The following is a 26,755-nucleotide window of genomic DNA, read 5'->3' as shown; positions in this document are numbered from 1 at the left end:
TGGAGCAAAAATAATGAATACTGTTATGCTGAAAATAAATAAAAAATAAATTAAAAAAAAAAAAGAAGCCAACAGATAGGTCTCCATTACCATAACAGCTATGATATGTCTGATTTAGCCAAGCAACAAGTACTAAAAACATCTGACTAGCAGGGAAACTTCCTAGTAACAAAAATCGCAGAGACAAACTTCTTTATGAATGTTACAGTAATCTACAGTTTATATTTCCTCAGGGCATTTATAGCATTTCATGGTTAGAGAAGACAGAAAGAATCATCCTTTCAGTGGCTGCTTCCTTGGAAGCAACAAACCTACATGGAAAAAAAAAAAACACACACACAAATAATTTTAGAACCAACCAGAGTCATTCCATCAACAACTTCTCTTTCTTGTAGACCATACACCCACAACTATATAATCCTTTTCATAGCTTTCTATATAAATGTTTGTGTAAATCCTCATCTGAATTAGAATTTTAAATTCTGTGAAAGTAAAGAGTATGTCTCTGTCACATATGGAACACAATGGAACACTACATACTCCAAAGACACTAATAGGCAGTCACTGAAAATAAGGCACTTTTGGCTTTCTTATGGCTTGCCTGAGCAAGACAAGTACTTCCATTTGCATGAATTGAAGGAGAAAAATATGAAAACTATACAGCCAAATGTGCATTATACAGCAATGAATCTCATTTAATACTTCTACCCAGGTAATAAAAAGAATAAATGGATATTTAAAGAGAAGGAGAAAAAAATGTAAGCATACTTAGTGACTAAATTCCAATTTCTTACAAAATGGACTACAGAATTGAGATGCTGAAAAGATGAGTAAAATATTCAAGAACCAGAAATGTAAAAGGAGGGAGGCCTTTCAAGATGCTCCTGGAGGAAAACTGATCTTAAGGAAGATGGAAAAAAAATTGCAAATGAAAAATAAACTAGAACTTTAGATGGAACTAGAACTGTGGAAGAGTAATAAGATGCTTTGTCACCTGGACAGGGTTATGGAGGCGTGGAGACTGAAGGACCGTTACGATTCCATGACAGAGGACAGATTGGTTTACACGGCGTTGTACAGCTGAGGCCCAGCAACATTGAAGTCTTGGCTAACACTGACCTTACAGCAAGACTTACACAAAAATAAGTTTCTAATGTGATGTGGGGTGGGAGATGGTAAAGAACTTAAATAGTAGGGTATATCAGTTTAATATGGAATAAAGATCCATTTATAGTAAAGTTAAAAAAAATCAATCAATAAAAAATCTTTGCATGCTGAAGCCTTGGGAAGAAATACACATCCCCTTGCAGAAGTCTGAGCCAGCGACACAAAGTCAGAGAGAATAAATCCTAAAGCAACCCTCTGCCAGGAAGTACATTTGAAAAGTTTGTTCCGCAGATTTAAAAAAAAGAAGAGGAAGAAGAGGAAAAAGAGTACAGGTCTACATGTCTACTAAACTTTGTAAAAAGGACAAGAACTGAAATCAAACCAAAAGGGCAGGAAGACTTTTTAAATTCTTATTAACTCTTTTTAGGGTATTTAAATCAAAGCTTTTTTATTCTCTCTTAATAGTTGATTAGAATTTTTCTATGCCTGGATTTAAAGAACAAAAAAGTGATAATTCTTAGACTGAAATAGAAAATTAAAATAAACATATATGCAGATATGAATACTGCAGAACAATATACAAGTACAGTAGGCTAGAATTTTTACTTTGATTTCTAAATAATGTAATCAAATACTAACTAGTTATAGTTTCCCTCTTTTAGCCATTTGTCAGAACTTTTACCTAAAGAACGTTTGTCTGGAAATCGGGCATTTCACTGAAATTGCATTTGCCTCTTTTCCCTTCATGAACCCCATTCTAATTAATATAATATATTTACTATTTTTAAATATTTTAAGTAATGTATTTTATTATTAATAGATATTAATAAATATCTATTAATATTTAAATAATAATATATTTAATAATTATAAGAATTTATGTGTTTAGAGAGTACCTCCAAAGTTGTATTACACATAACAGCCATTTTCTCTTCCTTGTGCTGTCCTAAAAAACTTTCTCAGCTCACCATGAGCAAAGATACAAATACTTAAGAAAACCCATCAGAGACTTCATTGATGAGGAGGTACAAGATAACGTGTTACTTAGATACATACCTCTGCAGAGTGTTCATATTAAATAACTAGAGCCAAAAAGTGCTTGGAAAGCAAGAGCAGTCCCTTCTTTGAAAGAGTTCACAATTTCAGTTAAAGTAGAGTAAGAAAATTAACTCCTATATTTGCTCATAATCATTAGCATTTCATTGCAACTAAGTCATACTACACAGATGTCTTCTCCCTCTGAAGATCTTTGAAGAAAGGACTCCTTCCAACTGCCACAGATATTTTAGTTCTAGGAACTTCCTAGTTTCAAAGTATTCTTACATCTTAGCTAAATCTTTCCAGCTGAAGTTTATATCTCTTTTCTCAAGATGAAAGTGTTCCTTTGTTAAGCTATGTTGAGTCATTCTCCATTCAGAACAGAGAAGGTAGAGAGAGCTGTGAACCTGAGGGCAACTGCTAAAACACTGCCAGACTCAGCTGAGGTTCTAGTGGCGGGCTAATAGGACTGCATTATAAGGCAGTGGGGGGTGGGGGAGGTAGGGAGTAAGAAACTGTAGATCATGGACTGCATATACACCTGTCCTGACTCCAGTGAACTCTAACAGCTTTGAAGGGAGCCAAATTTCTCCTGACCGTAAAAGCAGAAGTCAGAGGAGTTCTTGGAAACACTTGTCCCATGGAATGAAAGTACATGGAGATGAAAACTAACTGGTTGTTCTGAAAACTATCGTGCCCTTTAATCACTTTGAATTTTAAGACCACAACAGAAAGATGTGGTCTTAGGTAACTGATTAGGAAGTAGGTATCACATTCATGGTAGTGGCACACATAAGAAAATGTTTGATATAGTGTCTTATTTATGGAAGAGAAAGGTTCGGTACCATAAAATTAGAATTAGCTTCATTAATTAACAATTAAACTAGTAGCCAAAAAGACTTGGAGATTTTGACAGAGCAATTTTATTTCTAACAGTCTTAACAAAAACTTGATCTCTTTACAACTTTATAGGAAAGAGCCCAACACAATGGGGAAGGATGAGTTGTTTCCAATTTACAAGGCCTCCTGAGCTTGACTGAGTGGCACTGGTTCATTCTGATATATGATATGGTAGTAGAAACACGTAATAGAGTTTCACAAAGACCTTTCCCATCTAAAATTCACTGTTCCACCTTGTGAGAAGAAAACCTACACTTCTTTGCATCCCAGACTCAGCTGCCTGACTCTAAAATGGGATCCATAATCTCACAGGGTCATTTTAAGGGTTAAATGAGGAAATACATATAAAAACCTGAATAGAGCAAGCCCTTGAAAAGTAGTTTCCTTCATTCCCCTAAAGGTGATCTCAACTATGTTGAGAGTGAACAGTTGAACAAAAAGATCTAACGTCACCTGCAGGAAAGAGACAATGATGAGGAATCTTTTCAAAGTGTGACATCATTAAGAAATGGATTTTAAATACTAGAGTATAGTTCAGTAGTCTCAATAGGAAATCAAATCTGCAATTGCTCATGGCTGATGTGAACTCTCATTAAATTTATAAAGGAGAACATGTATATCACAGTCTTTCCAAATACTATTAAGGAGATGGGAGGAGGATTCTCTTATTGCCAATTATCCCAATTTCAAAAGATTCAGTGAAGACAGCTAAGCTAATAAAGGACATCATTAGCATAGTTTGGGGGCAATTCTGAGTTATTGTCTAATGCCTCATGTTTGTTCCTGTATCCTGAAGCAGATGTAAGAATAAATCAATATTGATGTTTGTTTCCTTTCTGATAGGTAAACCAGACCTAAGTATCTATAGTATATATTGTTGGGGGGTATGATTTCTGATGATGATTCCAAAATAAATGGGATAAAGAGGCAGGAGGCTAGATCTGTGCTATCCATTCATATGTCCATCCATCATCCATCCAGCCATCTGCACACCTACCCAAATGTCCAATAACTATGCTTATTTCCTGTTTAAATAGAAAAACTGGTACAAGATGCAGTGGAAAGACAAGGGTCTATAAATGAGATCAAAACTTAATATAAAAAAATACACCTGTAGATACCCAGAATAAAAAGCTCTAAGTGTCAAATGTCAAATGTCATGTAATGGTATGCAAAAGTTTTAATAGTAATGGAGTGGCAAGAGGAAAAATGTTTGTTATCAAGGTAATAACATGAGCAGGGTATTCACAGGAAGAGGGTAAAATGGTAGACTCCTGTAAGAGTTCGAACCTTATTTGTTCAGTTTTTGAGAAAGCCACTGATGGTTTCTGAGCTGAGGAGCTCGTGCTCAAAGCTGTGTTCAGTGAGGATTCATCTGGCAGAACTGGTTAGAAGAGGAGTTGTATGTGCACGCACATGCGTGTGTTTTCTCCAATCAAACACTATTGAATGGAGGTCAATAGTAGGGTGTGTTGCAAGTAATTTATTATAAAAACAAAAAACCAAAGCTTGAGAATGATTTACTTTTTTGTACTCCTCTGTGCACATTCAAGGTTATTTCTAAACGATGTCATCCTTACCAAATGCTTTATTAAATAGAGAAATGGATGAAAGATGGCTTGGGCCCAGGGAATGGTGTGAACTTGAACACGTCCACTGGAGTGTGTCTGCTTGGGAAAGTCATCAGTCTTGGGAGCACTGGCAGGCTCATAGGTGAAGACCAGTGAAGTAGACTAAAGTTTAAGAAGATCTTGCAAATAAGAAGCTTCTGCAATCCTTGAAGATGAAGTAATACAGAGCTAAATATGATAGAGGTCATCTAAATGGAGAGGAGTAGATTGACAAGACACAACCAAGAAAAACTATGTAAAGTCACTAGTTACCGAGTTCAAGGAAATGGGAGAAAGTAAACTTTCTTTCAGATCATAAATGTCATAATGGGTTTTCAATGCTCTCAGGAAATCTTTCAAATTAATAAAATAAGAAAATTTTCCTTGGAGTTTCAAATTTCAGAGCTATAAGGCAATACAGGCTTTATATACAATATGTTGGCAGCCTCTATTTTAAAATATTTCCATTTTAAGTTCCATGACATGCATAGGTTTATTCTGTGTAACCCATCTAGCACCTAAAGCATTGTGGATCCCAACATACCTAACAATAAAGAATAATCAAACTTCAAATACATAGTCAAGAATTCAAGGATAAATTGAAGTTTTATCCCAAAGTGTATCAGTCATCTGAACACTGAGTCCACTGTCGGGACAGAGGTAATTTCATTAAGTCTACTATGTGCAAAGCAGTAGGTCAGTGCCTGCACTTCGAACTCCTTATGTTCGAAGGAGATCGAACTCCTTCCCACTTCGGCCCTTCACAAACACTGTTCCCTTTGCTGGGACAACACGGCCAACTGTTCTGGACCTGACTAATGCTTGTTCAGACTTAGGATCCCCATATATGTCACATTCTAAGGAAATACTGCCCTCACTCTCTACTCCATAAAGTATGGAGTATGTAGCATAGCCTGTATTCTTCTATCTGAGGCCAACTTCTCCACTAGGCACAGTAAGCACAGTGTCTTTGGCCAGTGAAAATGTATTCATGATAAAACTAGAAGAAAGCATGAATATAATGATTAATATATAATAATAAATCCAGCCTGGATTATAGTCAATCATCTTCATATCACCATAACCAAATATTTCATTATTTCATGGAGGACAGGGTCTGAAAGTTAAGTGCCTGGGGACTGCAAAAATCATAACATGTCCCTAGTCATTTTGTAGAATTTCCACAAAGAAGTGAATCCCCATTTGTTGTTTTTTGAAATCTGAGTGATAATACTACTTGGGGTTAATGAAATAATAAACTGCCTATAGCACTTAGTATATTACACACAACAATACATGTTAGCTCTTATTACTATCTAAACAATAACTGGAGACATTGTTAAATTGCTTAGAGAAAGATGAATATCATATAGTCCTCTTGAATTCAGTTTCCAGGATAAATTTGCTTCTCATAGCAGTTTCCATGTCCCCTTTAACTAGGATGATAAGAACCTTGTGACCCAATAAGTATCCCTCTTAGATGTTAGAAAACTCAGAAGTAAGTTAAGTAATAAAGTACAATAACTCCATCAGGTACCAGGGACATGGTTTCTCTGCTCCCTATTTTTGCATTATGATTTTATTTTTTAATTTCCTTCTATGTACATGTTACACTATACTTTAACCCAAAGTGGAAGAACAATAAAATGTAAAGGTGGGAAGGCCAAAAATGAACAATGTCCGCAAAGCAAATAAATATCTATATTTCATGTTCATCCATAACCTAATGTAATTTCTTTGAATTTTCTTGCTATATTTAAGTGAAGAGGACCAATATGTATAGACAGGTATAAGGAAATTATATTCATCTTGAAAATGTCACATTTCACACATTTCACACATTTTAAGAACTGCCTCAGTGCATTTCAAAGTTAATTTTAGTAGACTGAAATATATGTATATTCCTAACTTTTGACAAACATCCAAAGATGGACACATGTACCCCAAGAGGTTCAAGCAGACTTGAGAATTACTTGATATGCCATGAATCAAGTGTCAGAGAAACTATCACAAATCTCTAATTTCATAGTTTTATCGATGTATTAGTTTACCATGTATCCTGTAAAAAATTAAAATAAATTTAGGGCCTTAAAACAATGCAAATCCATTCTGTTATACTGTAGGTGAGGAAACCGATATGGGTCATAGTGGGTTAAAATCCTGTCAGCAAAGGGGCATTCCTTTGCAGTGGCTTCGGTGGATTCTCCAAGACAATCCATTTCCTTGCCTTTTCCAGCTTCTTAGAAGCCACCTTATAGTCCCCCTCCTTCATCTTTAAGGCCATCAAAAGTAAACTGAGTCTTCCTACCATTGAATCATAGTGACTTCCTCTTCTGCTTCCTCTTTCACTCTCAAGAACTCTTATGATTACATGGAGCCCAACAGAAAATCTGGGATACTCTTCCCTTCTCAAAACCCTTAATTTACCACAACCACAAAATCTCTTTTGTTATAGAATGTAAGATATTGACAGGTTCTGGGAATTAGGAGGTGGACATCCTTGAAAGAGGTGCACTTTTATTATTCTGCCTGCCACAATTGATAACTATTATGTATGCAATAAAATACAAAAGATATAATACTTAGAAGAACGCACAGTAAGGATATGCTTTGAATTTAATAAAGCTATTTACTGACTTAACTCATTCAAATTTATCTATCACATGTACCTCTATCTTACTCTTCTCCCTGAGTCTGCTCATGATTCAAACTCAAGTAGACCATCTTTGTTGTACTATGAAACAGTAGAAAATAATGTAGATAATCCATTAGAGGATTAAACAAGAAAATCTAAGTCCATATCATATATTTAACATCTATGGATTTTCCAAAATATACTCCAGAACACACACACACACACACACACACACACACAATAATTTAGAAGGGGAAAAATGTAAACTTTAAATATCTGAACTCCCCATCTAGTCAATACTTAACTATTATCAACTAAGCATATTACTGGAGATACTGAAAATGTTTGTCTCTAAAATTAAGTTTAGTCAATAAGAGTATAAGAATTAGGCTCATCATGTACAGAGGCAGGTGGGCAGATGTATTTATGGCTAACTAAAGAATAATTAGCCAAACTTTCTGTTGCCAATTTACTAACAATGTGAATGTTGATTTCATACTCAATTGCAGTTGAAGCCTGCACAAATCTGTGGATCAGGAGCTCCAGGCATATCATTTACTTATTTAATTCTGGTCCTAGAAACACTCAACAAACAATTTTAATCCCCCTTGACCTACCTGGATTTCAAATCATAACATAAAACACAAAAAACATATGAGAAATAAAATTACTTTAAAAAAGAAATAAAATTATCTTAATGAAACGGGCAAAAACAGAGATGGAGATTAAAACAAAATTCGAGTTTGACTTAAATAGTGGACATAATTTTTTTTAAAAATTGTTATTTCTTAAATGGTTTTTGAAAATAACTATGAAGAAAGCCTGAAAATAAGAGAGAGAAGATGTAATTTCATATCAAACAAAATGATAGTTTAATGGGTTCAAATAATTTCCTCAATCAATCAAATAGTATTTCATTATCTCTAATAATCAACATCACTGAACTTCTGAACTGGTGACAATGTAAAATAAAGTCCTAATCAGCAAATAAATAAATTATATTATACTTTGAGATAACCCCCTAAATTAACTTAAAACATTTAATTATACTTCAATATGAAATAGAAAAAAAAATGGTTCTCCTTGTTGTTAAGACTAGACAACAATGACTAGTATTTATATAAATGCCATGATTGTCAAATGCCCTTTCAAATAGAAAAAAAAGGGGGGGGGCTTGAAATGATGTGGAAATAAGTAATAGATGAATGTGTGAGGGATGGGAAAACGAAACCAATAAATAAAAAATGTCACATACTAAATATAAACCTTGCAACCCCATGTCTAGCAAAGGAACGATGCTTTAGTCTCCAAGTCCCTCCTTTATTTCTGTCTCACAACGAATTCTAAGAAATTATCCTTTGTCCACCCATCCACCGACTGCAGAACTGGTACAGAGATTCAGACAAAGAACAAGGAATAAAACACAGATATCAGCTGAAAGGACTTTCTCAGAACTCTAGGAACAGTGAAACCAAAGGAAATACTTTTTAAAAGTTGAGAGCACCGTGGGTAGAGACAAACCAGGTAAATGAGAACCTATGAAAATGCAGAGTGTATTTAGAGTCAGCGCCTTGAACAGCACAGCAATTTTAAGAACGATGAAAAAAACTGAGTCATATCTCTATCATAGAGTAAAATACTCATCTTCAGAGACATTCTATAAAGCCAGAACAATGAGGGTATAGTATACAAGCTTCATCACTAAGTTGGCTCTATGCCTTGGATATCCTTCACATGACAAGTGTTAACCTTGGGAAGCAGCTTAAAAAAAAAACATAGTCACGAGAAACACTTAATAATCTGGCTTAAAATGCACAAGGCTTCTACTAAAACAGGTCTCTCAGACTTCATGGCAAATCAAGTAGCTACCTCTCATTCCGTCCGTCCTCTTCCCCAAGCCGGTATTAAGCATATACAAGGCAAAGATCAATTAAAGCCAATCACAGATGTTGAGAAACAGTCAAAATAAAGGAATCACTACATAAATTATTGTGGTAAGTGAAACTGCCAAAAACAGTAGTGTATTCAAAGAGCTAAAAAGGTAAGGAGGAAAAGCCAAAACTTTTTGCCTTATTCTGACCAAGATTCACTTTTCCACTGTTACTTTTGACCCCACCCATTCTCCTCCCTCCTGGGATCCTGCTGTACCAAGTAACACTTCTTTCACCTGTTCCACCTCTCCCATTCTTGGATCCTTCTACTCAACATTGATAATCAGGTTTGTTTATCATCAATAGCAAATAGGAAGTTATCATCTAAAAGCTAAATTTGTTTTACTATTAAGAACTGAAACTATTTTAGATATAGACATAGTTTTAATACTGTATTCTTTTGGTATTCAGTTATTCTTAAATTTTTTTCCAGATCATACTAGAGAGCTAGCTCAAATCATAGCACAAAAGAGGCTAGAATTACTATTAACAATGTTATAGCACCCCTAAGTGAATCGGGAGGCTCTTAGAAAATATTATCACAAAATGAATAAAAATATAAATGGTTTAAATACCTCTACTGTAAAATGTAATACATAAATGAAATATTAGGAAAGACAAATACTGTTACCTAATCCCAGAGTGCCATAAACAAAATGTAAACCACTCTGATTAAATTCTTTAACTTCTGCCAAACATTTGCTGATTTGCCTTTTGGTTATGCAGAGTTTATTCCAGTTACATAGAGTATATTGTTTTGGCGTTTTTTTTGTTTGGTTGGGTTTTTTTTGATGCACCTTTTCTCTACTGCCTACTTCTTGGCGAAGGCATAGTTCCTAACAAAAAACAATGAAACCATCTGAGCAATTAGTCTTCTGCTGCAGAAAATATTACCTTCCAAAGTGGCTGAAGAACTATTTCCCTTTTCCATATCCTTTTAGTATTTTCCCTTTTATTCAGAAAAGGTAACTCCCTAACAAAGAGGCCCTGACAATGGCCTATTTCATCCTTGCATGTACATTCCCAATAAGTGATATGACAGGAAGAGAGAGATTAGAGAAACCTGAATCTAGAGTGTATGTTCCTGAGAATTACTATCTTTCTAGGCATTATACCTATCGCATTATTCTAGGCATTATACCTATCACAGTATCAGTATCAGGGTAGTAGGGTTTGGGGAGTAGCCCACCTAATCTAAAAAAGGCAAATGAATTTACACTTACTCAAAACTAGAAACTGGGTAAGAAAAATTAATTTTCATCTTTAAGGGAAAGGAATTTCAGAGACCATGTCAATTTCTAATTACTCAAAGAAGAGAAACTACACACACTAAATAGTAACAGCCACAATCACAGAGTGCCTGGAAAGTAAGATAAGTGCCTTAACTAAAACTTCATAATTTCAGCTTAAGAAAAACTATATTAAGAAAATTATTGTGGAGAAAGGAGAATCCTCCTACACTGTTGGTGGGAATGCAAGCTAGTGCAGCCACTATGAAAAACAGCATAGAGTTTCCTCAAAAAGTTGAAATAGAGCTACCCTACAACCCAACAATCACATTACTGGGTATTTACCTTAAAGATACAAATGCAGTGATCTGAAGGGGCACATGCACCGGAATGTTTCTAGCAGCAATGTCCACAGTAGCCAAACTATGGAAAGAACCTAGATGTCCAACAACAGATGAATGGATAAAGAAGATGTGGTACATATATACAATGGAATACTATGCAGCCATCAAAAGAAATGAAATCTTGCCATTTGCAATGACGTGGACAGAACTAGAGGGTATTATGCTGAGCGAAAGAAGTCAATCAGAGAAAGACAATTATCATATGCTCTCCCTGATATGAGGAATTTGAAAGGCAATGTGGGGGGCTTGGGGAGTAGGGAAGGAAAAAAATGAAACAAGATGTGATTGGGAAGGAGACAAACCATAATAGACTCTTAATCTCACAAAACAAACTGAGGGTTGCTGGGGGAAGGGAGAATAGGGAGAGGGTGGTTGGGCTATGGACATTGGGGAGGGTATGTGCTATGGTGAGTGCTGTGAAGTGTGTAAGCCTGACGATTCACAGACCTGTATCCCTGGGGCTAATAATACATTAAATGTTAATTTTTTAAAAAATTTTAAAAAAAAGAAAATTGTCTGCTATATTTGTCCATCATTAACATTTCATATAGCAAGAATGAATTGACATCGTCCTATACAAACGCTCCTCCTTCTGAAGCTCTTTGAAAAAAAGGAATCCTTTCAACTTCCACATGAATGTTAGTTTTTAGTAAATCCCATAGTTTCAAAGTATTTTTACAGAGAAATACTGGCACATACAAGAGCAGTGGCTTACCAGAATATTAAAAAGGTAAACAGCAGTTAGTTTCCTAAGAAATTATTAAAAATAACTACCTACACAAGTAAAAATATTCCTAATGACTCCCAACTGCAGTTTACATCTCTCTACTCTGATATTTGTTACCATTCATAAGATTAATGAATTTTTAGTCAATAATTACCGAACGTCTAGGGGGGCCATGACATTAACTTCTCATTAGAGTTCCTCTCCTTTTTGAACACTCCAGGCCAAACCTACAGGCCTAAAGAAGCCCAGGAAGCATAGAAAATTCAGATAAATCTGGCAGCACGCACCAATAAACTTCTTGTACATGCGTTTCAGTTAACATGGCACATGTTAGTCAATATGACATTAAATCAAACTAAAAATATTAATGCAGAGAATGGCAACTGCAATGAATACAAAGTTTCTCTGTACTACTTCTCTTATAAGTAGGTTTACCTTGTTCTATCTAACAGGTAAGTTCCTAAGACAGTAAAGGGAAACAAATATAAATTTCTATAATTCATTTTGATGTTTCAGAAATACCTAAATTTAATCATCAAATCACCTACATATATACTATTATAAACAAATGCTAAAGTACCCAAGAAGAGATCACTATGCAGCTAAATCCTGCAAAGAATCTTTCGTCCTCCTCTGTTTCTTATAGAAATCCTGCTACATTCCTCAAGATCTAAATCAAAGGACATGTCCTAACAAAAAACTTCCCCATATGGGCCTCTACCAAAGTAATCAGTACTCCCATTTTCACCAGAACATGCTGCTTGTATTTCTAGTAACATATGTATTTCACCCTACCTCCTAATAAATATGTTTATATGTCTCCAACTGCAACAGCCTTTGCTTAAACTTCATTATTTATATTAAGTCCACATAATTTCTGAATCACAAACAGCACTTATTACATTTTATATACATAGGCAAGAGAGTACCATATCATTTCTTTGTTAACAATAGTTTGATACTTTCTAAAACTTTTTTCATTTATGACTTTAAGGGATAGGTGTAAAAAATAAGATCCCTCTTTCTCTGTCACCAAAATCAGCCCCTACTTCCCAACTTTCTTATTTCTCCCAATGGCAAAACCACTGAGACCTTACAGTCTCCTATATGGGTTCTATCACCTACACTGCTCAATCTTACACCAATTCCTCCATCATACCTTCTGCATTTGTTGACACTACTAACACCTCTCTTCCTTTGCTTTTATTGAGACTATTAAAATAGGCAATCGATTACACAATCAATACTAACTAAAATAGATCTAATAACAGCCTCGAAATACATGAAGCAAAAAAAAAAAAAAATGACACACATATATACAATTAAAGTAAATAGCTGGATATTTTAGCCATTCTCTATCAGTTATTGATAGAGGTAGACAAAATCAGTAGGGATACAGAAATCACCAGTGACAGAGAACATTATGAAACAGTTTGACACGACTGATAATTATAAAATATTTCACAATAAATGTAGAACATAACTTTCTTTTAAGTACACTTGGAAAATTGACCAGGACAGACCACATTTGGGGACATAAAACAAGTCCTGGAAGATTTCAAAGAATCAAAATTATGGAGGGCATATTCTAAGACCACAAGGGTATTAAGTTAGACATCAGTAATAAAATATGCAGAAAACTCTTCACATAATTGGAAACTAAGTAGTATACTTCTAAAAAAAAAAAAAACAAAAAACTCACAGGTCACAGAAGAAATCACAGGGGAAATATTTTCTAGTTTAAACTAAATGATAATGAAAACATGACATTGAAACATTTGTTTCAATACATTTCAAGTATCACTAAGATGGAAATTTAGAACTTTAATGACAACATTAAGAAAAAAAGGTATTAAAATAAGGCTTGTGACTTAAGAATCCAGAGAAAAAAGCAAATGATACATAAACTAAGTAAAAGATGGGAAATTAAAAATAAAAGTAGAGGTCAACATTAAAAAGATAAATAGAAAAAAATTAAATTCAAAGTTGCTTCTTTGAAAATATTAATAAAATTAAAACCCTCAGCAATACTTACAAAGGATAAAAGAAAATTACCAATATCAGGAATATAATAGTAAGCATCAGTACAGATCTTACAGAAATTAAAAGAATTTAAAAGGGGATAGCATAAGAAATTTTAAGCCAACAAATTTGACAACTTAGATAAAATGAGCAAATATGATGAAAGGTACACATTAATAAAACTGACTCAAGAAGAAGAAATTCTGAATAGCCGAATAGCTATTAAAGAATTTGAGTTTGAAATTTAAAGCCTTACCCAAATGAAAACTGCGGGCACAGGAGGCTTCATTAATGAATTCTATCATGCTTTTTTCAAAAATAATAATATATAATATATACAAAGGTTTCTAAATGTAAAAGGGAAACACAACTTATTTTAAGAGGTCACTGTTATATTAACATTCAAATCAGATAAAGACATTACGAGAAAAGAAGCTACAGAACAATATTTCTCATGAACACAGATGCAAAAAAATCTTAGCTGTTAATAAATCAAATCCAGCCATATATAAATGGGAAAATACAATTTGACAAAGTAGAGTTGATCCCAGGAATATAAGGTTAGTTTAATATGTACTGGACATCCCATTCAGTGAAAAGGAAAAGAAAAGAGAGGAGAAAAAAGAAAGGAAAGGAAAGGAAAGGAAAGGACAGGAGAAAGGACAGGACAGGAAAGGAAAAGTACAGGACAGGGAAAGGAAGAGAAAGAAGGGAAGAGAAAAGGAAAAGGAAAGGAAAGAAAAAGAAAGGAAAAAGAAAAAAACTCACCAGGAGAAGCAAAAACTGTCCTTATTTATAGGTGATGATTATGTACAAAGAAAACCCTAAGTGTTAAGAAATCAAAAACAATGATAACAAAACAACTGCTACAACTAATAAATGAGCTACCACAATTAAAGAACATTAGGTTAATGCACACACACACAAAAATCAATTGTATTTCTATATGCTAGAAAAGAATGTTGGAAATTCAAGTTTTAAAATGTCATTTAATGTAACATCATAAATCAGAAAAAATTAGAAATAAATCTGAAAAAAATGTCCAAGACCTATATGTTGAAAAGTACAAAATATCCATGAGAAAAGTTAAAAACTTAAATATGTGTTTAGACATACTATGTTCATGGATAGGAATACTCAATATCAAGAAAGTCCATTCTTAAATGTGGACATTTAACAGTCTTATAAAAAAAACTAGCAAATTCCTTTTAAAACACCTGACAGGCTGATTTTAAGATGCATAAAGGAATTCAAGAGCTCTATGAAACAAAACAAGCAATAAATGTTTATTAAATTTACATAATAGAAATAAAGGAATCATATTGAGAAGTTATAATATTTATAACTTTTTTTCTAAGGCTTTTATGAAAAAAAGCTGGGCATTTAAACATAATTATTTCAGTGTACAAATATTTGGTTCTTCCCTTTTGGATTTGTCCACCTAAAAGCTATAGGTATTTATAATATAAAAAATAATTTACTGGGTGATAATATTGATAATACTTACTAAAAGAAAAGCCAGTTGCAATCCAGTATTTGTAAATAGTCTATTAACATGTACAGAGCATACAATGTTTTATCTATAAAGTCTGTAATTAGATTCTATTGTACTATCCTTAAAAAAATCATATATATATATATATACATATACATATATGTATACGTATATGTATATTTAAGGGCATCCTCTGGCTTTTACTACTAGCACAGTTAACATCTTTCAATTGCACTATAGCAGCAGTTTGCAATGGATGGTTTGGGGGTCATCCAAGACCCCTTATTAATACTACTAAGATAGTACTTGCCTTTTTCACACTCAAGTTCTCATAAACACAGTTCAGTTTTTCCAGAGGTTACACGACATGGAATATAACAATGGAATACAGAAGCAAATACAAAATTGCAACTGTATTCATTTAAGACAGCAATAAAAGATATTTACAAAAGTGCAAAACAAAGCCATCATCAATATTTTTGTATTGGAACTAGTTAAATGTCATTAATTTTTATGTTAACAATATAATAGGTTTATAATTATTATTTCAAAGGAATTAATATTTTTAAATGCTCCGTTTTAGTTTTTAACATGGTAGATATTAATGCATATGATATACCTTGATTAAAGCTCTATGAGTTCTCAAATATGTAAATGAATGCAAAGTGTTCCTGATACCCAAAAAACTCAGAATCACTGCATACAGCAGTAATTTTTAACTGGTACCTGTAGAAGGAATAGTCCTGATAAATAAAATGAAAAACCAAAAAAAAAAAAAATTTAGGGGGCTATTATATATTAATGTTTTATTTTTCTTAGTGGGACACTATATTAAGTCTCTTTCTAGTTCTTAAATTAATAAAGTTCACCAATAACAAAAAGGCCTAGGCCAACACAAGAAACACATAGGATTTCCATACATAATGCTGTTTTTCTTCTTCGCATCATGATGTATCCCTAGTAGAACCAAAAAGGAAAGCAGTTTTTCCAAACTTCTGATCAAACTTTTAAAGTACTGCCTACATATTAAACATATTACAACCCTGCCCCCTGCTCTTGCAAACTCTTCTTCCCTTACTCTATTGTTTTCACCATTGTGCTTATAAACTTCTAATACATTAACAATTTATCTATGCTTTATGTTTATTTTCTGTCACTCCACTCTATACAATGTAAGCTAAATAAGAGGATTTTTTTGGTTTTATCCATGATGTATCCTCAGCACTTTTATGGTGCCCAAGACAAAATAGGCACAGAGTAAATATTTATTGAATAAATTAATGAATATTCTCCTGAAGTAAAATATAAACTTCAGCATTCTATCAGGGAAGAACAAATGTCTGACCACATTAATACTTGGAAATGGCAACAAAGTGCTATCTATACAGGAGAGAAGCACTAGCTGAAGGAAAAGTTCTCAGGGTGAACAATCTTCTCTTCTGGAGCCAGAAATGAAGAAAGATAGGGAGACAAAAGACAGGAAAGGAAAGGGATTTGGAAATAATCCAAAGTAGAGACAAGGGAAATAGGCTTTTCTTTCAAATCCTAGGATTCCACAAACACAAACAAAGAAAAATAAGAGTAGGAACAAATAACACACCTCTTTTCTCCTGGTGTATTTCTTCCAGAAGCTGCTCTTGTCTTTCTATCTGTTCAAAGAGACACTGGAGCTCAGATTCCTTGTTTTCCGTCATATTCCTCAGCTGTTGTCTGCACAGTATCAGCTGGTGCCGCAGATTTTTTTCTCGGTTTTCTCTCTCTTTTAGTTCCTCACAGAGCCACTGAAGTTTTGTCTAAAAAAATGATATTTATATATCTCATTTTTTAAAAATCTAGAAAACACTAACATTTCAGAATAGGAGGCAAAAGTCATGATAATCTGGACAAATATAAGCGATAACAAATTTAAGCAAAACAAAAAAGTACCCATAATATTTTGACTTGATAATAATTTATATTAGTTAAAAGTTGGTATAGCAACTAAGCCATGATTATCTTGGATTTTTATAAAATATTTTATAATCCCTATCATCTTTGGAAAGGCAATACCATGGAAAAATCTGGCCTACTGAACTTGCAATCAAAATACAATTAGCTCCCTAAAGGAATATATAAGGCAGTCTTATTTTTAAAGTAAAAAGTACCTCAGAATAGAATGCTACAGACTCGTCACAAAAGGGAGCTTGAATTTAGAGATTTTTTTCTTCAGAAAAAGACATCAAAAAGAATGAAATCTTGCCATTTGCAATGACGTGGATGGAACTAAAGGGTATTATGCTAAGCAAAGTAAGTCAGCCAGAGAAAGACAAATACCACATGATTTCACCCATATGTGGAATTTAAGGAATGAAACATATGAACATAAGGGAAGGGAAGGAAAAATCAAATAAGATAACGAAAGAGGGAGTTAAACCATAAGTGATGCTGAACTCCACGAAACAAACAGGGTCACTGGAGGGGAAATGGGTGGAAGGAGGATTGGGTAACTGGGTGATGTTAACTCCACTGAATTTAGATAAATAATTTTGAAATAAATAATAATACTTTTTTTTAAAAAAAGATAAAATTTCTAGGTTTGATTTCTAAAAATTCATATCCCAGGGGTCCAGCTAATCATGTAGAGATGTTCCATATGGTATGAGGGACATAAAATCAGTTTATGCCCTCATTTAGAAGACTAGGAAATATAACTGAAGCAACTGTTTTTCCATAGACTCTAACCTCACCATCTTTATTATTTAAATACTTAAGCTAGGGATGAGGAAAAAAAAAATTTTCACCTTCACTAGAACAGGATTTTAGTCAGCTCTTAGGACCTTCACAAGTGAGGGTGCCCTTTTAGTTGATTTTAAATAATCTATAACAGTCTTTATTTTAGTAAGAAGCAAAATAAAGGAAGCAATGGGTCAAACAGAAAAATTAGGTTAAGCTAAAGGGTAACTTCCCTGAATAGCATTCGTCAGTAAGCAAGAAAGTTCTAGGCCTCCAGAAATCTAGGAGATTTTCAGGATATGCCACAGTATAAAACAGTCTGTGATTATTAGGCAAACAATGAATAGAATGTGAATGTGTTAAGTGAAGGGAAATCATGCTTGTAAAAGCAAAACCTAGATCACATTTGTTATAATTGCTCATCAAAAACAAGGGAAGCACTGTATAGAAGTTCCACTTCCAGAATGAGGACAAGAGTTCTACAAAGCTGCTCTTAAATGAAAATGTTAGGTAGAAGCTAGATAATTATGAACAATGGAAGGCACACACCCTGTGTGACAAAAGCTCCACTCCACATTTCATAAAGTTATTGCCTAGAAGACGGTTCCCTCTTCCCCCAGTTCACAGTCAAGTTATATGGTATTGTAGCATAATAAGAAAGATACTTGGTCCTTGTCCCTAATTCTTGGCACAGAGCTCCTAAAGTCCCTGGAACTTCCAGAGTAAGAATGTCCTTTGTTATTCATAACAAGCCTGAGGATCCAATCAGAGTGTTTAGGGTGGGGTCACTGGACAGCCTCAGGATGGAACTGGTGATTAGGGATTTAGAACTTTCGCCCTACCCTTCAACTTCTAGGAAGTTGGAATTCAGGAGGCCACTGGATATTAAGTTCTATAAAAACTCTTGGACAATGAGATTTAATTAGCTTCCACGTCAGTGAACAAATCACTGGAGTGCCAGGAGTGTGAAATACCCCCAGACTCTATGCAGACTCTTTGAGACTTTACCTTATATAACCTCTTCATCTGGCTGGTTATTTCTATTCTTCATAAATAAACTGGTAATAGTAAGCAAAGAATTTCCCTTAGATCAGTGACCCATTACAGCAAATTAAACCTGAGGAGAGAGCAATGGGAATCCCTAATTTGTAGCCAAGTCAGATGGAAGTGTAAGTCACCTAGGGATCCATTATTTATGATTGGCATCTGAATTGGGTGCAGATGGGACGGAGCCCTTCATCTGTAGTATCTGCCAACTCTAGGTAGTTTGTGTCAGAGCTGAATTAAATTGTAGGACACCCAGTTGGTGTTTGCAGAGAACTGCATCATCTCATGTGGAAAACTCACAAAGTTGGAGTAAGAAATGCTGTGAGTAGAAACAACATAATAGTAGGTATTGCGTTGGAAGGGCAGACCACTAGGATTTTTCATTTTCATAGCTCTAATCTGGGTAGGCTAAAGTCTTGGCAAGTCAGTGGAGATAGTAGGGACTCCCTCCTCCACTGTACCCTCACTGAAAGGGTGGCCACTCTACCACAAACACAGAAGTGTGAGAACACTGGGTTCCAAAATGCCATTTACAATTAGAGCAAAAGCCATGTGATTATATCAAAAGGTTCAGAAAAAGTATATGATGAAATTCATCACCTATTCACAATAAAGTCATTCAACAAACTACGAACAGACGGAACTTTCTCAACCTGAAAAACGTATCTATGAACAACTCCTATTATTACACGTAATGGTTAAAGACTGAATGCTTTCTCCCTAAGATCACGAAAAAGAAAAGAATGCTCTCTCCACTTCTAACATTGTATTAGGAAGCTGTCTGGCCCTGGGCTCTTATTTGTGGGAGATTTATGATGACTGCTTCGATCTTACTGATTACAAGTCTCTTTAGGTTCTCTATTTCTTCCTGGTTCAGTTGTGGCAGTTTATACGTCTCTAGGAATGCATCCATTTCTTCCAGATTGTCAAATTTGCTGGCGTAGAGTTGCTCATAATATGTTCTTATAATTGTTGTATTAGTTTGGTGTTGGGTTGTGATCTCTCCTCTTTCATTCATGGTTTTACTAATTTGGGTCCTTTCTCTTTTCTTTTTGATAAGTCTGGCCAGGGGTTTATCAATCTTATTAATTCCTTCAAAGAACCAGCCTCTTGCTCTACCGTTCTTTTGGTTTCTATTTCATTGATTTCTGCTCTGATCTTTATTATTTCTCTTCTACTGCTGGGTTTAGGTTTACTTTGCTGTTCTTTCTCCAGCTCCTTTAGGTATAGGGTTTGGTTGTGTATTTGAGACCTTTCTTATTTCTTGAGAAAGGTTTGTATTGCTATATACTTTCCTCTCAGGAATGCCTTTGCTGTGTCCCAATGATTTCGAACAGTTGGGTTTTCATTTTCATTTGTTTCCATGAATTTTTTTCAATTCTTCTTTAGTTTCCTGGTTGACCCACTCATTCTTCAGTAGGATGCTTTTAGCCTCCATGTATTTGAGTTCTTTTCAACTTTCCTCTTGTGACTTAGTTCTAGTTTCAGAGTATTGTGGTCTGAAAATATGCAGGGAGTGATCCCAAACTTTTGGTACCAGTTGAGACCTGATTTGTGACCCAGGATGTGATCTGTTCTGGAGAATGTTCCATGTGGACTAGAGAAGAATGTGTATTCTGTTACTTTGGGATGGAATGTTCTGAATATATCTGGGATGTCCCATCTGGTCCAGTGTGTCATTTAAGATCTTTATTTCCTTGTTGATTTTTTGCTTAGATGATCTATCCATTTGAGTGAGGGAGTGTTAAAGTCCCCTACTATTATTGCATTATTGTCTATGTGTTCTTTGGTTTTGTTATTGAATGACTTGTTTAATGGGCTGCTTCCATGTTAGAGGCATAGATATTTAACATTCTTAGATCTTCTTGCTGGACAGACCCTTTAAGTATGATGTAGTGTCCTTCCTCATCTCTTACTATCGTCTTTGGCTTAAAATCTAATTTATCTGTCAACTTTCTTTTGATGTCCATTAGCATAATAAATGGTTTTCAACCCCCTCACTTTAAATTTAGACCCAAATAGTCTTTGGGTCTAAAATGAGTTTCTTGCAGAGAGCATATCGATCGAGTTGGTTTTGTTTGTTTGTTTTACCCATCCTGATACCCTGTGTCTTTTGGTTAGGGCATTTAGCTCATTTACATTCAGGGTAAGTATTGAAAAACACAAATTTAGTGCCATTGTACTGTCTGTAAGGTGACTGTTACTGTATATTGTCTCTGTTCCTTTCTGGTCTATTACAGCAATTCTACTTTTAAGTATATATTTATGAGAAATGAAAACATATGTTCATGAAAAACTTAAACTCCAATGTTCATATCAGCATTTTTCATGATATCTAAGAAATGAAAATAACCCAAAGGAACTTCAAGTGATTAATGGATGAATAAAATGGTAAACCCATATAGTGGACTATTATTTAGCAAGGAAGTGAAGTACTGATATATGCTACAATACAGATGAACCTTAAAAACATTCTGCTAAATGAAAAGAGTCATTTATAAAAGACCACATATTGAATGATTCCATGTATAAGAAATGTTCAGAACTGGCAAATCTATAGCTATAGAAAGCAAATTAGGTGTTGACTAGGGCTGGGGGTGGTGGGTAAGTGGAATGGACAGATTTAGGAACTGATGGCTAAAGGTCCACATTTTCTTTTTGGGGTGATAAAATGTTCTAAAATTCATTGTGGTGGTGGCATCACACTTCTGTGAATATACTAAAAACTACTGAATGGTACACTCTAAATAGGTGAATTATATGTTACATGAATTCGATCTCAATTCAGCTGGTATTTAACAAGAAAGAATGAAAGAAAGAAATCAAGCAACAAAGCTAAAATTAAACCTCCTTGCAGAGAGGAGACCTGGCTTTAGTACATGTTACATAATTTATAGGCCTCTATCTTATCTGAATGTCACTGGTAAATACAGGAAGTCCCCAACTTAAGTTGAGCTGTAGAGTTCTGATTAAGATTGCAAAAACTTAATGAAGGCTGCTTCATTTCCCAACATCAGTTTGAAATACTCATGCAAATATAAAGAGATAAAAAGCTCCCACAGGACAGGAAACGAGGAAATGTAGTCAACTCTTTGCCAGATAAAAGAAGCACACTCTACTACAACTTTTGTCTCGATAAAACACTGAAGCAGAATACAGGGTGGCTGGTGAGGGTGAGTGATATAGTACCACCCCATCTAACCACAGAATGAGAAACAAGAAAGTGAACTGGACCATTCTTTAGAAAGCTTGCTCTTTGTATAGAGTGAAGCCCAATACTGAAGGCTAGAACTCAAGAGACTGCTACCAATAATTGAAACAAGAGAGAATAATGAGGAATGGACGTGTGTGTGTGTGTGTGTGTGTGTGTGTGTGTGTGTGTGTGTGTCTGAGATTTAAATGTTAGGGATAAAGGAGAGAAAGAAATCCGTATCAATGTTCAAGCTTCTAGCTTAAGAAACCTAGAAGCAAAGATTTAAGGGTTAAACAGTCAACATCGGATTGTGATAAGCTGAAGTTGTTAGGACTAAGACACAGAAGTGTGAATGACTATTCGGATATATAGATCTAAAGCTCGAGAGATACAGACTGAAGAATCAACAGTATGGAGGACATCCAAGGCATAGGAACAAATAAAACAGCCTACAAAGTGTCTATAGAAGAAAGAAGGAGAATGTCAAAGAGAGGAACAGAGGAGAAAACTAAAAATAAAGTTGAGAAGAAGAAATTGGAAGGGCACAAGGAAAATCTAAGAGTCTGGGGTGACAGAACCCCTAAGGAAGACAATAAAAATACTACAAGAATATGGATATACTTAAAGTGTCAAAAACTGCCAAGAGAAAGTGGCCAGTATATTTGGCAATTAAAAAAATACACATCTATGTTCAAAACAACTTCAATTCAGCCCACTAAACCAGAACAGGACTGAAAATATGAACGCCAAACTGTTTATGATGACTATGCCTACTAAAGAGAGAGGTACAAACAGAGAAATGAGGGTAAATACTCTACTTTCCACACTTCTATATTGTTAAAATCTTGAAAGTTAGAATATGTTCAGTGTATTAGATCCAAGTCATTAGGAAATGATTCTAAAACATTACTACTTAAGTCATTCATTAATTGATAGTAACCAGGCAAGAAATAAGTGGAGGTCCATGCTATTGCTGCCTGCTTCTGTGTTAAAACAACAGTCTCAATCTATAGATTGTACCTTTTGTTCACCTCAAACTTTACCAATCACTCAAGAAATATAAATAAACCAAAAAGCCCTAGTAATTATCATATTATTATTATTGGCATGATAAAAGGGAAAGGTTAGATATATAGTTTCTAGAAAAGATATATTTTCAACCAAGTCTTTTTTGCTGCTTATTTGGCACCTTAAACACGTACACATCTTTATCCTGTATATTAAAGAATTTGCTGTACTAAATCCTCAAGATTGTTTTTTAGGAATTTTAAATTATTCTTTAATTTAAAGCAACTTGGGAATGGATGTGTGTTCATGTTTGTATGTGAGCACACACACTACTATTAATACAACATTCCGCACACAGAGAAGACAGGACGCATGCAATTAAATGAAAAATTAGATGCTGTTAAGTTCTTATAAAGAGGTAGCATCTTGCATTTAAGTAATAATATGGAAAAATAAAATATCTTGAAAACAAAAATATCCAAGATTCTTTTAGTATCATTATATTAAGAAAGTTTAATGAACATTCTAAAATAACACATTTAGGACCTGAATAAACTACTGATCTGGATTATAAAAAGACAACTGTGCTAATTTTGGCCATTTAAACTGGTGTAAGGTGGTATGTCAATGTGGTTTTGATTAGAAGGAAAGGAAAAGTGAATTGTGTTAAATCAGAGGGGAGATGAACCATGAGAAACTGTGACTCTGAGAAACAAACTGAGGGTTTTGGAGGGGAGGGAAGTGGGGGTTTGGCGAACCCGGTGGTGGGTATTAAGGAGGACACGTATTGCATGGAGCACTGAGTGTGATGCATAAACAATGAATCTTGGAACATGAAAAAAATTAAATTAAATTTTTTAAAAAAGACAACCATGAAGAAAGACTGGAATGACCTTCCTTCTAATGTGATCATATCCATGGTTCTTCTCAGCCCCAACAGTTTCCTATCACATAAGAATGAAACCCTAATGTTATCAGGTCTTCTGATACCTCAAAAGGCAAACATATTCCATGCTGTAATTATGCATGTAATTGAGTAATTTTTTTTAATGTTCACTACTAATTCTATTTTTTAAAACCAATGTAGTGCAAACAAAGTGAGTCCCTGAGAATCGTCGGTTTCAATCCAGTTTAATCTGTTCTTGCCCAATGACTTAAATGCAAATTTAGGAAATAACCACATATTTCCCTTTTCTCAAAGATTCTTACTTACTCCATCTCAATCTTTGGCCCATGCTCAGTACCATTGTGAAGGGCTGATAATGGAGGAACAACAAATCTGTTTTGTCATAACAATAATCCTACTGGTTCTGGTAAAAGCAAAAGAATAACACACCAAAAAAATCTCTAAAACAAAGCATTCATCAGGTATGATAATGTGCTATGGACTAATTGTGTCCCCCCTCAAGCATGTATGTTGAAGTTTTAATCCTCAGTGTGATTGGATTTGGAGATAGTGCCTTTAGGAAGGTAGGCAATAAAAGTTCAATGAGGTTATACCAAAAAGAGGCCCTATTCCTATAGGACTGAAGTCCTTATAAGAGGAAGAGACACTGTGTCTTCTGACTCTCCCAATTCTCCCAGTAATACTCCCAGCCCTCCCAAATGTCCCACCCCCCACAGGAAAGTGGTCATCTACAAGCCAGGAAGAGGCCTCACCAAAAACTCACCCTGTCACCTAGATCTTGGACATCTAGGCTCCAGAACTGTGAGGAAAAAAGTATCTGTTGTTAAAGCCACCCAGTTTCTGGTCTTTTATTATAGTGGACTGAGCAGACTAATATAGTATGACCTATGGCTTCAGTTTATTCCTATAAAGCCTTTATTCCATCACCAAACAAAATTTTAAAATGGGTTATAGTTAGATGCTTATTATGAACTGAATATGTAAGCAGAATATATTATTAATCCTACAAAACAAAATATCAACTTATGGAAATTTAATCAACCAATAGTCAATTATAAGAATCAGTGTTTGTTAGAGAAACACCCAACATCTTTCATTAAGTGTCTTAGAGAAACAGCTTGGAACACAGTATAGGAATAACTTTACCAATTCCAAATAATAATTAGCTGACAAGGCTATTAATCACAGTGCAAACACCGTTCTATTAACCACTCACAAGAGCATCTTCAAGATTACATAATAGGCTCATTTATTTAACTACATCAACTACTGCTAAATAAACTAAAATATGAAAGAATTTCTAAATGAGGCATTTTGCTACCTTCATAGTTGGCAGCTTACAATTAGGTAAGAGTAAGTATCTAGTAAAACAATCAAAATGATCTTTTTAATGTGTAAGAATTCCCTAGTGAGATTTAGTGTAATAATATACTAAAGCCATTAAGGAATGACTCAAAGCTAAAACCTAGGGAAACAGAAAATTAGAATAAAACAATTATGGCTGATAGAGTTAGCAATTATATTAAAGCCCATAATTTTGCTGCTTTTAACTACTATACTTCCTTTGCCAAAACTCAAGAAACAATTTTGAGAGGAAGTGTTTATAGAAAAACCAAAGGTAAAGGAAGAGAATGGCAATTCCTAAGAGTGTGCCAGGCCACCAAAACAAGAATTAAACCAGAATTACAAAATTCAAACCCAAAGCAATCTCAAAATACAATCCTTTTAGTAATACTCTCCACTTTTCTACTGTTATGAATGCAATTCATGAAGGAAAAAATATCTCCGTAATAAGAGTACATATTTAAAAATACAAAATACTTTTTTTTCAATTAAACTGAATGTTTAATTGAATGTGTTCCTTGCATACAATCTAAAGTATCTTTCCTACAAATGAATCAAGATACCTGAGTTCTGCATCTCATTTTGAAGTCTACACTGGAAGGATAAGTTAGTAGACGATTATTTACATCCTTCAACCAGAATTAAATACATTGGGTCTAATACTTCTCATATAATAACTTGTAAAAAAAAAATCTATACCATTAAAAAGACAATACGCATAAATTTAAGGTTTATATTCAAATGTAGATTACACAACCAATGGAAAGAAACACTGGCATAGAATTCAGACACCCAGGTTCTAAACACTTCTCAGTAACTAATTAGCTTTAGGTCCTCAGGTAAATCTCAGAATTCCCAGAGTTGTCTTCTCAAAGTTAAACTACATGATCTCCAAAGCTACTTCAGTTACAATATTCCAAAAATGGCAAGGAAAGGCAACATCTAGAACACATTATACCACTAAAAGTATGACTCTTTGGCATGATACCAAATGGAGAAATAAAGGAAATTTTAGAAGTGTGTTTATCCATATAATCTTTGAATTTTACAGTTCCAATCAAATGAAACAATATTTTAAAGTTAACAAATTACTGAAATCTAATCTGCTTGCTATTTATTCTTTGGTGATATTCAAACTAAGGAAGTAATTTTAGTAGAAAACTGCAGTATTCCTAATATAATTACTCTTTTTATAAAATGTTTTATTGAGCATTTAGGTAGGTATTGTGGTAAATGTTCAAGATGCAACGAGGAACAGGTTGGACATGGGTCTTCCCTCATGGAGCTTGCAGACTAAAGAAAGAGGAAGACAATAAAACGGATGAAGGCAAAAAGGAAGAGATCTTTACAGCCAAAGAAGCAAATACATTTACCTTTTTTGCCTCTTGAGGAAATACTTAGCACTGGACTCCCCAAATTAAATGTGCTCTTCTGTAAATAACAGAG

General features: G+C 34.4%; 1 protein-coding gene across 7 annotated transcripts in view; it reads right to left on the bottom strand.

Annotated features, from left to right (window-relative positions):
* The window catches only part of CEP128 (centrosomal protein 128), a 390,964-nt gene that overhangs the window by 214,818 nt on the left and 149,391 nt on the right, over positions 1 to 26,755 (bottom strand). For all 7 annotated transcript variants that reach the window (XM_059373591.1, XM_059373593.1, XM_059373587.1 and 4 more), the window contains one exon: positions 16,699 to 16,891. In XM_059373591.1, the coding sequence (XP_059229574.1) occupies positions 16,699 to 16,891 (193 nt within the window). The remainder of the gene's footprint in view (positions 1 to 16,698; positions 16,892 to 26,755) is intronic.

Source organism: Mustela nigripes, chromosome 13, assembly GCF_022355385.1.
Source record: "Mustela nigripes isolate SB6536 chromosome 13, MUSNIG.SB6536, whole genome shotgun sequence".
NCBI classification, from domain to species: domain Eukaryota; kingdom Metazoa; phylum Chordata; class Mammalia; order Carnivora; family Mustelidae; genus Mustela; species Mustela nigripes.
Note: the sequence above shows the minus strand (reverse complement) of the source record. Positions and strands in the feature narration are given on the sequence as shown.